Source organism: Larimichthys crocea, chromosome XIX, assembly GCF_000972845.2.
Source record: "Larimichthys crocea isolate SSNF chromosome XIX, L_crocea_2.0, whole genome shotgun sequence".
Taxonomy (NCBI): Eukaryota; Metazoa; Chordata; class Actinopteri; family Sciaenidae; genus Larimichthys; species Larimichthys crocea.
In genome coordinates this window covers 10,454,494-10,468,440 of record NC_040029.1, presented here as the reverse complement: position 1 = coordinate 10,468,440, position 13,947 = coordinate 10,454,494, and the positions used below count along the sequence as shown (strand labels likewise).

The window sequence follows — 13,947 nt, the reverse complement described above, 5'->3', positions numbered from 1 at the left end:
AGATCCACATCTGTGATTTTGATCTTTGGTCATCTCTGAACAGTTTGGAGCGACCGGCTGTCAATCATGTGTGGCTCTTTGTCTGTTAACTCAGGATTTCAATGGTAAAAAAGCATGTTTTGTTTTTCCTGACTTCTCAATTAGTTCTTCAAAATATCAATTAATTGTCAACACTCTTAATTCTGCAATTTTCTGTTATTTGTTATGTGCAAATAACATTTTGGTTAAAGGTATGGTTTGACTTTTTTGCCCAGATTCAGACGAGGAGACTGACAGCGCTCTCACACCTGTGCGGTCCATGCTGTTAATCCTGAGACCAAAACTGTTTTTTGTACCAGGCTGTAAACATGTTTATTTCTGCTGTGAAACATGGGGACTTATGAAGACTGACTCACTTCTGGAGCCAGCCTCAGGTGGACGTTAGAGGAACTGCAGTTCTTCAGTTTTCAGCTCCGACATCGGACTTGTCTGGACTTATTTTGGATTTTTGCAGTCAAACACTTCACGTCTGAATAAACGAAACACAAAAGAAATAAGAACAAATGACGTTTAATATGATGATATTCAGTTTATAGGTCCACCAGAAAAACAACACGATCATCTCTGACCATCCTGATATAATCCTCCAGATTTCAGAGGGAATCACAGACAATCAGAGGCTGGGACTTCTGGAAGTTTCTCTCTTTTATCCGGCTGTATCCTCTCAATACTCCGTCCGACCATGATGAAGAGCAGGCCGGCCAGCAGGCAAAAGAAGACGGCGACCGGAGCCAGCAGGAAGGACGGACCGTGCTGGACGCTCATGTGGAACGAGGGGCAACCGGAGACTCTCTGATGGTGGGCGAACTGTTCCAGAGTGTCCAGGACCTGGACCCACATCAGATACATGACCACGACGGCGAGCAGACCGAGACCTGACAGACAGAGAGGGAAACAAACTGTCTGTCAGACTTATTACACTCAACATCTTTGATGATTTACAGAAAGTTAATGCTGCAAAACACCCAAGAGTTCATTTTTAATCCTAGTTGCTGATTTCTGAGCTCATAATTGCAGAAGCAACATCAACTTTAGTGAAAATTCACATCAAACTTGTATTTTTTGTGTAAATTTGCTTTATCATTATTTTTATTTATTTGTCCTGGACAGCAGGAAATCTGCAGAACGGCTGAAGATTTACAAAGAATGACGTGACACGGCGACCAAAGACACACAAGTTTAGTTTGTGTTTCCATGTCACACCTGGACTTCCATGTCTTGCATGAAGAATAATCTGAGGCATGTTGGCTCACAGATAATGTTTTCTCTGTGTTGATGTTAGCGAGGCTTTTGATTTATAGTGAGTGACAGCGAGCACATTCTCATTTCTCGTGGTTTGGCAGCCACAGAGGCCGAGGCTGAACACAGTGATTGTGTGTGATGGGTTAGTCAGATTCTGAGGTTTCAGATTCGAGACTTTCCGAGAGATCGCTGTCAACTTTGTTGTCTTTGTTGAGCAGCGGCAGGACAGAAACTGTGGGAAAACTACGACCCTGAGAGAGGACGGAGGAGAAGGTTCAGCCAGGAGCTTCGAGAGATGCTCAAAGCGTCCTGAAACCAGAACAACAGAAAACACTCAGAACCACGACACGAGCTCCGTCAGGCGGAGGCTTCTTAAAGACTTTGACCAAGCTGTGGCTAATGAAAGCTAACGAGCAGCCACCAGCCTCCAACGACGTCTAATTAGTGACTTTTTTTAACCTTGAAAAGTTTGTTTAAGCTGAATTACGTCTAGATTTTCCAAATAAACCTCCAGTTTAGTCAAACTTCTCTCTTCTTTAAGATCATTTTCAGAGAAAAAGATACAAAACAAACATTAAAATATAAGAATACATTGAAATAAAGCAAAAGATAAAAAGTTAATATTTACATTTAAACAATCATTTATATTAAACATTGAACTGTTCACACCACGTGTGCCATGTTTTTAACCCACACATCCATATTATACACATAGATGCTTTCAAAATAAGAGCCCATCAAATAAAACATACCTCCAATCTAATTTCTAAATATAAATATCTTCAGACACTTTAATCAAATATCTGGATATAAATAGGATAATAAAAGCCTGATCAAGCCAAAAACACTTGAGATATTTTTATGATTTAAAGCTCTTAAACATTCACAACACTCAACATGAATTTATTCTAAATTTGAGTGAACAGACTTTGGATATGCGGAGGTGTAAAACTGGATGTTAAAGGGTTAAAGAAATCTCAGAATCTGGTTCCATCACTGTGAATAAACAAATATTTTGGGTCGAGGAAAGAATGACGAGAATCTGAAGCCGTTCAAACTTTTGGCTGAAATGTGCTGCAGTTATTTTTTCCATTATTACTTCACGGCACGCATGAACGTGGCTCAGACTTCTCGGGCATCTCACAGATCAACCAGAGAGAGTTAGTTTAGAGCATTCAGGTACGACGTGTGCAGAGTTCAGTCCATGAATCCACCGGGATGCTCGATCGCTTGATGAACTGCAGCCACAGAGAGCTCACACGTTACACTTTATATGTCTTAAGTTATCGTGTCACCTGACCTCGATCAAGAACTTCTGGAGGTCGTGCGATCCCAGTCTAAAACCAAAAGTTTCGCTTCGACTTTTGTTACGACATATAACACGTGTGTCGATGTTACCGCCACAAAGCTGAAGGGACCCGCCCACTTTATAGAGCTTGTGATTGGCTCCTGGGGCAGCACAGATGACCACGAACCCACCAACGGCGACGGCCGTCAGGCCTGTGACGAGGAAGATGCTCCAGAAGGTTCTAAAGACTGAGAGACAGAGCGAGGTGTCATGAAAGATCTGAACATGAAATAATTTGAGGATTCGTTGGAGGAAATACAAACCGATGGCGGAGCGGTGTTCGTACGGTTCTGTGGGTAAACCGTGCGGCTCTACCCACGAGCTCATTGGCTCGTTCACAGGAAACGGGAAGAGGAAGGCGGCCTGGCAGAGCTTTGATGGTGGCTGGTTGGCTGAAGGAGAAAGAGGCGGTTATGATTGTTCGCCTTTAAGTGTCAAATGAATCTGCAAAGTGACGAGTCTTACAGATCCAAAGGTCCCAAATGGAGAATTCATCTGAGAGAGCCGTGAAGGAACAGCGCCAGAACAAACCCTCGTGGAAGATCCTCACACCGTGTGGACCCTGAAGAACCTGAAAACCAGACGAGATCCTTTAAATCTGAAGAACATGTCTGCTCAAGTCCACGGCAGAATGTGTGTGTGTGTCAGCTCTCTGGAAATAGACGGTGTTTGATTGATGGCGTGAAGTGAAGACAGCAAACCACAGCCGGCAGGAAATTCCTGTCTGACCACCGGGTGCGTTAATGAAGTAAGGCTTTAATAATGGGACGAGGCCGACGGAGCAGAGCAGGATGTTTGAGTTCAGAACTGAAGCATGACGGAGAATCTGACGGAGATTTACAAGAAATAAAGTTTATTCATTTTACAGGAAAAAGTCGTTCATTGTTGTAGAAATGTCAAAACTCACACTTGCAGCCGTGGACGAAGAAAAAGTAGAAATACTCTGACAGAAGTACTTCATTCAAAACTTTATTTCATTCATTTAAAGTATTGCTCGGAAATATTGGAATTTTAGTCATTTTTTCTGGAAATATTCAAGTTTTACACGTTTTTTACAAAAACAAAATGTAGAATGACTTTTAAAGGTTCAGTGTGTCAGATGTAGATTTACAGAATCATCACCTGAAGTATCAGAGACATGTGGCGGAGTCCACCACGTTTCCACAGAAGCCTAATAACAAATGAAACGCCGGCTGTAGACGCAGACTTTGGTAAACACATTTAGTAGTTTCTCCATCAGACGATGAAAGACCGGCTGAAACCAGAGGGTCTAATCAACGCTGCTAAATCCTACACACTGGACCTTTAAGGTCTGATTACTCTGAGTGAATGTATCTTCCTGATGGTTTGAAAGGAGCTCCACAGACTTTAAATACCTCCCTGCTGCTCCTCCCGTCTCCTCCATCGTGGTCCTCCGCCCGGCTGCAGGACTCGGTGGCCAGCAGCCAGTACTCAGTGCCGCAGGAGAGCAGCGTGAAGAGAAACCCGACGGCGGCGAAGAACAAGGCCAAGAAGAGGAGAAGCTTCAGCCTCTCTGCAGCAGACATGTCGGTCCGACTTCATGCTCGGACACGGAGCTTCAGTGGAAATAAACTCTGACATCATGTGTTGGTCAGTTTGAAGGGATACAGTTACAGGAGTGTGTGTGTGTGTGTGTTTGGGTCACACACACTCACATAAAAATAGCTGTTATGTTAACACCTTTAAAAAAAAAACAGATCACAACTGTAGAAATATCTCGTTGGCATTTATTGGAATGCCGGCATTGAAATCCAGATTTGGTACAGTACAAGGCTATCCAGTTTAACTGAGATCTTCTAGGCAACAGTGACGGTCCAACAACAGTCATCCAAACTCATGTTCATATATTAATACGACTTTTGTTCAAGAGATGATTCATTAATAAAAACAGAGACAAACATCAGGAATGATCAGCTGATTGTTGCTTTCTTTTTTTTTTAAACACGTTTGTTTGATGATTTAATGAAACAACCATCGTTTTTTTTTTTTTTTTTTAGAGTACATAACATATCGCAAGAACCCGACCCATATACACAGAGAGGTGCATTTATACAGGACTCCATGATTAATTACATATTACAACCCTGTGAGGATATTAGATGAACGAGGCACGCAGAAACTATTATTAACCTACTCGCAGTAAACATTTGATCAGTCGAGGATCCTTTGGGCTGAGTCACCTCTTTTCCTCTAAAATATTTCGCCGCTCTTCTTCTTTTTTTTTTCCTTTTTCTTTTTTGGCAGTTTGTTTGGTCCGCTGTCGCTCGGTCCGATGATCTGTCGGAGCATCCGTGCAAAAGGCTCATGGAGTTTTTCCACAGCATGTGAGGTGGGAGGAGTCTTGGCTCCCCCGTGTGTGTGTGTGTTTGTTTCCTCCTCGGGAAGCCTCCGCGTGAATACGCTCTCTCGCCCTCGACGACCTTTTATTTTATTTTTTAAGACATGACGCCGAACACGGGGTTGTGGCGGCAGATGCTCGGCCCGATCTCCTCGTAGTCTTTCTTGGTGTGGCACACTTGGTAAAACTCGGGCTGCAGAGACAGAAAATGAAAAATGATCCGTTACTTTGACATAAAACCAACAAAAACTTTCACGTTTTAATCGTCCGACGATGATCATCACGTGTTTTTATACTCACAGTCGACGCCAGCATTGATCCTCCGAACCAGACGGCGTACCGCTGCATGTGATGAGTGATGACCTGCACGTCGATGGGTTTGGGCTGCAGAAGAAGAAGAGTTAGAGTCAGACCAGCGAACATAATGCTCTCTGCTTCATAACCGGAGTCGGTCGATTCAGCCTCATTCCCTCGTCCCCTCGCTGCCTCACCTTCAACTTGCCGCCGCTCAGCTCTTCGCTCATCTTCAGCCGAGCGTCTACGGTCCTCTTCAGGTCTCTCTGCAGGCGTCGGCCGAAGTCCCTGAACATGGTGGATCCTCCGGAGAGCACGATGTTCTGCGACACAGAACAGAGAGGAGGTTCACTACACCACACCGACAGTTCCATGAACTGTGAGCGGCTGAGCCGGCACGTGGCGTACCTTGTACAGCGGGCGTCTGACGTCGATGGGGCAGTTCTGGATGACTTCGTCCACGACCTCCGAGATGGGCTGGGTGAAGTCTGGGTTGGCAAACTGGACGAGAGCAAACAGTGAAAAATGAACCGTCAAATCAGAAAAAGACGAGTCAGCGTGAACACGGCGTGTCTGCGGATCGTCGTACCTCCGGGTGGAAGAAGATCTCCGGGCCCAGGAAGCGCTCGTAGCCGACGTCGATGGTGAACTCCTTCTTGGTGATGGCGTTGACGCCCGTGTACTGTTTGATCCACTTCGAGCCGTCTGTGTCGTACTTGTTGAACTCCTTGACGAGGTCGGGGCAGACGTAGCTGAACCGCTCCTGAAACATACGAGACATGCGAGATTCAGACAGACGAGGGGAAGCAGTCTGAAAGGAGACTCGTCACGCAGGAATAAAAACTGTTTCCTGCTTTCCACTGAAGACATGGACTGTCTGTGGCTGCACTGACCTCCTGTGGCCAAACTGAGAATTACACGACAGTCTGCTCAGGTTTCACTTCTTCTTATTTACATCCTCGTTTGGCCGGTTTCGATGCAGAAACGAACTAAAAATATCAAACAGATCGTCTGTTTGCTTCCCAAACGTCTCGTCTGCCTCAGGGTGGAGTTTGAAACGGTTCCTCCAGTTTTACCACTTAAATGCTGTCAGGCAATGTTGGAACGCTTGAAGGAGTTCAAGTATCTTGCCAACAAGCGTGAGATGGACAAACAGGTGGGCACAGCGTCTGTAGTACTGTGGACGCTGCTCTCCATCTTCCAGTCCATCTACATCCCAGCCCTCACCTCTGGTCTGCTCCCCAGATAAGTGAAAGACAATGGATGTCAGGGTTTGGACACTGACCTTGACCGCCTTCGCCGTCTCCAGGGACTGCTCCGGAGGAATCCCCACCTCTCGCTCCCTCAGCAGCTGTTGGGTAAAGTACGTGATGTCTCGCCCAGCGATGGGGATGTGCTTAATGCAGCTGCCAATGACGTAGCCTTCAGCCTGGAACACAAACGCAGGTTTAGGGTTGAGAACGAGGACACGGTGAAGAAGACGAGCCTGAACTGAAGCCGCACAAACTCACCACCGGGATGACGTGCGTGACTCCGTCTCCGCTGTCGATCACAGTCCCCGTCAGCGTCCGTTCTCCGACCTGTCTGGAAGTCCAGGAGGCAGCCAGCGCCAGGACAGCCTGAGACAAAGTCAAGAGACAGAAACTCAACAAAGAGGAAGCGACACTGAACACTTCCTCATTTCAAATATCAGCCAGCCGCGCTGAGATTCACGGACTCGTACCTGAACGGCGATGTAGAGACCGGGCACGTTGAAGGACTCGAACATGATCTCTGCTGTGTACTCTCTGTTCTCTGGAGTGTTGAGCGGAGGCTCCGTCTGCAGAGGAAACGATGTTAACACAACAACAACCAGCTGAAGCAACTTCAACAGTTTGTCCTGAAGACTCAAACTTAGTATTGACGTCTGTTACCAGAAGGAAGTAATGGTCTTCAGGTTCTGCCCGCAGATACTTGAAGATGATCTGCTCCATGAATCTCTCCATCAGGTCCCAGTCCTCCACGATGCCGTGACGGATGGGCCACTGCAAACCCAAACAAACGTTAGTCTCTAAAGATCAGATCCAAGACTCTCAGAGTTCTTCTTCTCCTCCGTCTACCTTTGTGGCATACGACGGTTTGTCGATGGCTTCGTCCCCGATGAAGAAGTCAAGGTCGTCCACGCCTCTCATCATCCGGCGCTGCGCCTGGTCTCCGACCTTGGCGGACTCTTTGATCGCGATACCTGGAGAGGATCGGATAAAAGTGCCGGGTTGGATCCTGAACTATAAGAACATCTAATTAAGTTATTTAACGAACAATAAAACAAGAAATAAACTTCATGTTTTCAGATTTTTCTCTTCAGGGAAGCTTCATGTTCAACAAACAGCTTTATCGAACACGTCACAAGTCACCGGAAATATTTTAAATAGAGCTAAAACTGTCAAATCTGTGAGTGAATAAGTTCTGTTCGTCTTTCTTCAGGAAGGTTCAGTCTGCTTGTCGACCCGAGAAGACATGTCAGCTCTCATCCAGTGATCCGGTTCTGTGTGTTCATACTGGGACAGCTCGCTGTCTGAGAGACGAAGCGTCTTCATGGATCTACAAACAGTCCAGCTGACCCAGACTGAAGTTCATGAAGACAACATGTAAATAAAAGTTATTCTCCTCATTTAAATTTGCTGCTTTTGGTCGTTAGACAGACTCTGTGTGTGCAGTGATCAGCAGCGTGTCACCTTTACGACAGAATATTCATGTGACACATTTAAAGAGACTCAAACTCATTTAAAGAGACTCAAACTCATCATTTAAAGGGACTACAAACTCATTTAAAGAGACTTCAAACTCATTTAAAGAGACTACAAACTCATTTAAAGAGACAAGAGACTCAAACTCATTTAAAGGGACTCAAACTCATTTAAAGGGACTCAAACTCATTTAAAGGGACTCAAACTCATTTAAAGGGACTCAAACTCATTTAAAGGGACTACAAACTCATTTAAAGGGACTCAAACTCATTTAAAGGGACTAAAACTCATTTAAAGAGACTTCAAACTCATTTAAAGGGACTCAAACTCATTTAAAGAGACTTCAAACTCATTTAAAGGGACTCAAACTCATTTAGAAAGACTCAAACTCATTTAAAGACTCAAACTCATTTAAAGAGACTCAAACCATTTAAAGACTCAAACTCATTTAAAAAAGAGACTCAAACTCATTTAAAAAAGAGACTCAAACTCATTTAAAGACTCAAACTCATTTAAAAAGGGACTCAAACTCATTTAAAGGGACTCCAAACTCATTTAAAAAGGGACTCAAACCATTTAAAGACTCAAACTCATTTAAAGACTCAAACTCAAACAGATGTTTTGAAGTTTCTCTGACTCACATGACGGGATGATGAACTGTGGCTCTGTGTTTCCCGCGTATCCAAGCTTCGTGTACCTGAAACAAACACACAGCGACAGAATCTCATTAATCCGGATTATAGCTCACATTAATCCGGATTAGACTCTCCGTCCAGGAAGTGACATTAGCTTCCATTAGCCAGCAGCGGCTAACTCCGAAGCTAACTCTCAGGTCAGACTAAATGAAGGTTAATTAATTAATCTGCGAGTTAACGAGTTAATCTGCGAGTTAACGAGTTAATCCGGATTACCGGACGGTAAACACGTCGCCGTGCTAACGTTAGCTCGCAGGCTAACGGCCGTTAGCTCCGGTGTGACAGCTAGGCTAACGCTAACGAGCTCGCGCTGCTCACCCCGTGCCGCAGTCCACGACGCACGCGGGCAGCCGACCAGCCATGCTCGCTCTCCGGTGATGTAGCTGCAGGTAAACGCGGCAGGTGTCCGGTACGAACGGGTCTCGAGCGTTAACGGAGGACCGACCGAGGCTCGCGGACTGAATGAGGCGCGAGCGCTTCCGGGTTCGGTGGGTTTTTCTTCTCGTGTGACGTCAGCAGCTTTAACGGAGAGCGCGAGGGCGCCGCCGCGCGGCCGGAGAGCGCGAGGGCGCCGCCGGAGAGCGCGAGGGCAGAACAGCAAAAAATTACAAATAAAAATAGCAAATAAAAAAACACCAGGAGAAGTCATGTTTACATTACTGGTATTATTATTATTATTATTATTATTATTATTATTATTAGTATGATTATATTAGGTCATTTCAGAATCAGAACCAGAATCAGAAATACTTTATTAATCCCCGCAGGGAAATTGTTTTTGTTACCGCAGCTCCCAAACGGTGACTGACAGCAAGAAAACAGTAGTAAGAAAAGAAAACCTTAACAATATACCCTATACAATATCCTATTTTAAACAATATATACACATGTATAAATAACAGTGAAATGGAACCAGTAACAGTAAAACATTTATAAGAGACTGTTAAATATACACATAATCATTTTTATTTCTACGCCCCCTTTCTATTTTTATATAGTTTTTGTAGCACAGCTCAACTTCTTAACACAGTTATATATTTATTTTCTATGTAAATGTTTAACTCCTCTGCACATTTTAATTGCTCTGTACATATTTAAATTTAGATCTATCTGTGGTTAATTTTAATGTATGGATATTGTGTTATAAGTTAATTAATCATAAATTATTATAAGTAATCTATCTATCTATCTATCTATCTATCTATCTATCTATCTATCTATCTATCTATCTATCTATCTATCTATCTATCTATCTATCTATCTATCTATCTAACCTTTATTTATATGGCATTCATGCAGTATTTTATATGGCAAACAAGTGTTTGTTTCCTTTGATGGAAGTTAACTTGTATCCATACAGTAAAATACGGAATAAAACAGCAACCTCTAAGTCTATCTTACTGTATTTAAACTTTTTTATTTTTATGTTTTTTATGTTTTTTATGTTTTTTTGGGGAAAGATTTGTCATGTGCCGTCAAATGTCGGGTGAAAACTTTGTGCAATAGATCATAATATATAGGATGAGAGTGGATAAAAATTAAATAATAAATATAAGGCATAAAAATCATAGATATGATTTAAAGAAGAGAAAAGGAAGAACATATACACACATTAAATGACCTGAACGTCTTCATGAAGTACAGTCCTCCACCACCTCCACCTCTTCACCCAGGATGGAAATCTTTCAGGTTAGGCCTCCTGAAGTCCACGAGCATCTCCAATGATCAGTTAACACTAAAGCAACACTAAAATGACAGAATATTTTATATGCATGTATTGGAGCTTATATAAGTGTACAAAGTCAGAAACGTTGTTGCATCCAGGTCTCTTGTTTGTATTTTTTGCAGCCTTTTTTTCATTGAGCAAAAAATAGTAACCACCTCATCTCGCCCTGCTGACTCCACCAGATGATATCAGTGATTTAGGTACCATCAAAGGGCCAGACAAACCTCTCCTCGGCCTCCACGATGCATGCAGGGCCACTGATAAAGACGATAGATGAGCATGAAGCAGCTTCAGGGAGCCCGACGCTGGTTTCAGAGCGCCTTACTACATTAGAGCCAATCCCAGGCCTGAGAACATTGGCTCTTTTGTCCTCGGGCAGGCTCATCACTCACACAAGAGACTCTTCACCCACTCCGACTCTCCTAGAAAAGCCCTTGGCTCTGCAGCTTCTGATAGAAACAGTCGGCGCGGAGCCGAGGCCAAACTCTCCATCAAGAAGTGTAGTCGAAACAATTTGTTTCAACGCTGTCAGCGGCGGAGCAGAGATTCACCAGCAGCTCGCCATCAAAGGAGAACTTTCCTTTGACGCCGCTGAGATGAATGGTGGAAAACACAAAGTGATGCCTTTTGTTCTGTTTTTTAGCCAAACCGAGCAACAACACTGTAAATCTCTCTTTATTATTCACAGGAGGAATCAACTTCAGATGAAGCATCATTTATAGACGAGGAGTTTTATTTAAAAACCCAAGAACAAGATGGATAAAATAACAGCGACCATAGAATTGTCTGTTTTTCTGCTCATTGAAGTCTCGTTGGTCTGGTTTGACCTCTGTGGCTTCTCTGCTTGTGCTACTGTTTCATAATCATCCTGCAAGTGTCACATGACTGTTTCAAATCAATAACCCAAACACAATCTTAATAAGTAACTTTAACTTAACTGGCTGGTTGAGGTGAAACTAAACCAAATAATCTGTCTTTCCATACAGATTTGGTCTATTATGAACACTGAAGCTTGGTTTCCATCCAAATGAAACTCCAAGTTTTGAGAAAATTGGGAAAGAAATGCAAGTTTTCATCCACTACTGTTATGCAATCATTAAAGGATCCAGTCAGGTACCATTGAACTGTGCAGAAGGTGACTTTAATGTCACAGTTATATAATTACGTTTAATAACATGTCACCCAATAAAAGTAAGAGAATACTGACACAAGGTGTCAGACTGTGTGGAGATGTGTTTTAATTTGCCTGTGGGGTCTCAGCTGATAAACACCTGAACTCTGAAGCTCATGTCAGATCATCTTCATCTGCAGGTGCTTTCCATGCCTGGTCTGAATACTAGAGGGCACCAGCGCTCTGGTTTCTAGACGAAGCATCGTGAGGAAGCAGTAACACACAAAACATGTTGATTTGTGGTTTTTATCTCATGTATCAAACATCCAGTAACGAGGCGTTTTCACAGCCGTTCTTCAGGACCGCTTTAGAGATGCAACATATTTAACACTAGTTAACTTTCCCCTCAGCCACAGATTCATTTCCCGCTGCACCGGTGCAACTTTAATCCTGTTTGCTTCTTTTTATTGGCCCTACTTACTGGAATGAAGATTTGTGTTGCGGCACTAAAGTGGATTGAAAATAAAGGAGCTTCGGGTTTGTGTTGCTAAGTCATCAGATTTAGGCTGACTGTGAAAGAAGCTCCTTCTCAGACTTCATCTCATTTATATCTGATGTAATATTTCTAATGGAATTTGTGATTGAATTTCTTCGTCTGTAATCAATCGCACGACGAGGCCTGTCGATGCGTGGGTTAATGTGTTTGATTCATGCATCATAGCTAACTAAATAAACAAGATTTGATGCATTTAATGGAGCAGCTATGATTCATTATACACAATGTATGGTATCTGTACAGCTGAACTCTGGGTAATTGAGTCTCAGGTGGGTTTGATCTCGCTGTCCTCTGTTAGTGCTGTGATCTGAGCCGCCCACACCAGAACAGATCATCCCCCTCCGCCCCTCTGTCTCATTTCCAATACTCTTAGCCTACACAGTAAACAAAGTAGATGAGTTGAGGTCCCTCATCAACTGAAGTATTTCCAGCACCGGAGCTCCTAATATGACTGTGTTTGCACGCACGTCATTAGAGCAAAAGGCAGAGGTGGGCCTTATTATTTTTAATAATCTCCTCTTTCTGCTGCTTCTTAATCCCAGGAGATCTGCAGTCGGCACTTCCCCTCTGTGATCGTCAGTCCTTCCTCCTCCTTCTGTGTTCAGGCTTAATGATGCTCTGTCATCCCGGCGCGCCCTCACACTGCACGAGTCTTTGTGCTGCGAATGGACCCAAAGTTTAGGCTGCAAACTGCTTCTGATATCGCAACGTTTGATTTGTGTTTGAAGCTCATTTCTGCAGGATTCATCCAGAGGGAGCTGCTCCATTGAGTCTCTAACAATGCAGAGCTGCATTCTTAGGAAAATAATTGAAAATGGTTACTTGGAAACACTTTACAAGTCGATGCAAGTGGACTGTGTCTTTAGAATAACTCCAGTCTGAGTGCTAACGTGCCAGATAAGCAGCTCTCATGCTGTGTTTGTCCTAAATAGACCAATAACTCTGAGGCATGTGCACATTTCTCATCACGTCTTTGCTAAATTACCCAAATTTGAGAGACAAACGCAGCCAAACTGCCAGACAGCTGTAACACAGAGTGGATTATGTCTGATCTGTATTCTCTGCTTGTGCTCACAAACCTTTAATCTTCTGCTTCAATATTATCAGCGTCAGTGCACGCAGGTAGGAAGCACCACAAAAAGGACTCTCCACTCAATAATGCGATGCAAAAAAGTTCGTGCATGCTGATTTTGGAAGCCACAGAGGAACAGCATAATCAATAGATGAGTAATTGAGTGATGGTAGCTTACTGAGATGTAGCTAATTTAATAAAATGCAGCTTTCACGCCGTCCTGAGCTCCACCCTGTGAAGGTTAAACACACAAAGAGAGCGTTTAAGCCTAAGTATCCTCAGAGGGACGCCGGCAGAGTCAAGTAAAGTCACCCCCCCCTCCAAACACAGAGAAAGTTCATCAGTGCACCTGAGCTGAGGTGAATGGATGTACAGTGAAGATTTAAACTCTCTCCAAACTCTTGGAAACGTGTCAGCTCCACTGCTGGGATGTTACAGGTCTCTTTCATTTCCTAGAAAGGAACTCTCAGGTAACTAAATGTGCAGGAAGGCTGAAGGCTCTAACGTGGTGCTAATTATCGTATAGGGAAAATGAAAACAGGTCTCATTGGGATACTTCCAATTAATTAAATCAAATTAATTGCTCAGAGGCCTTTAGTCAGCGCAGCAAGTCTGCAAAACAAAATCTGATATTTGCCTTCTAGAAAGCTCCAATAATAACTGAATAACTCATGAATGTTTACTTCTAAATATTTGAATTACAGATTAAACTGATGCTGACAGCAGAAAGAATGGACGTCGGTGTTGGGGCTCAGCCACGGCCACGATCAGCTACATTA

The 13,947-nt window shown here is 43.5% G+C and overlaps 2 protein-coding genes across 2 annotated transcripts; both read right to left on the bottom strand.

Annotated features, from left to right (window-relative positions):
- Window positions 1-398: 398 nt before the first annotated feature.
- Window positions 399-4,210, bottom strand: LOC104928572 (transmembrane protein 182). The gene is made up of 5 exons (XM_010742879.3): window positions 4,006-4,210; window positions 3,095-3,200; window positions 2,893-3,021; window positions 2,680-2,817; window positions 399-914 (listed from the first exon to the last, which is right to left on the bottom strand). The coding sequence occupies exons 1-5, from the start codon at window positions 4,174-4,176 to the stop codon at window positions 643-645; spliced, it is 816 nt and encodes a 271-aa protein (XP_010741181.2). The 5' UTR covers window positions 4,177-4,210; the 3' UTR covers window positions 399-642.
- Window positions 4,211-4,579: 369 nt separating this feature from the next.
- LOC104928563 (actin-related protein 3) lies at window positions 4,580-9,218 on the bottom strand. The gene is made up of 12 exons (XM_019273356.2): window positions 9,022-9,218; window positions 8,650-8,705; window positions 7,382-7,506; window positions 7,196-7,306; window positions 7,006-7,101; window positions 6,794-6,901; window positions 6,568-6,711; window positions 5,872-6,045; window positions 5,691-5,783; window positions 5,480-5,605; window positions 5,289-5,372; window positions 4,580-5,181 (listed from the first exon to the last, which is right to left on the bottom strand). Exons 1-12 carry the CDS (start codon window positions 9,063-9,065, stop codon window positions 5,086-5,088), a joined length of 1,257 nt encoding a protein of 418 aa, XP_019128901.1. The 5' UTR covers window positions 9,066-9,218; the 3' UTR covers window positions 4,580-5,085.
- Between the last annotated feature and the right edge of the window lie 4,729 nt (window positions 9,219-13,947).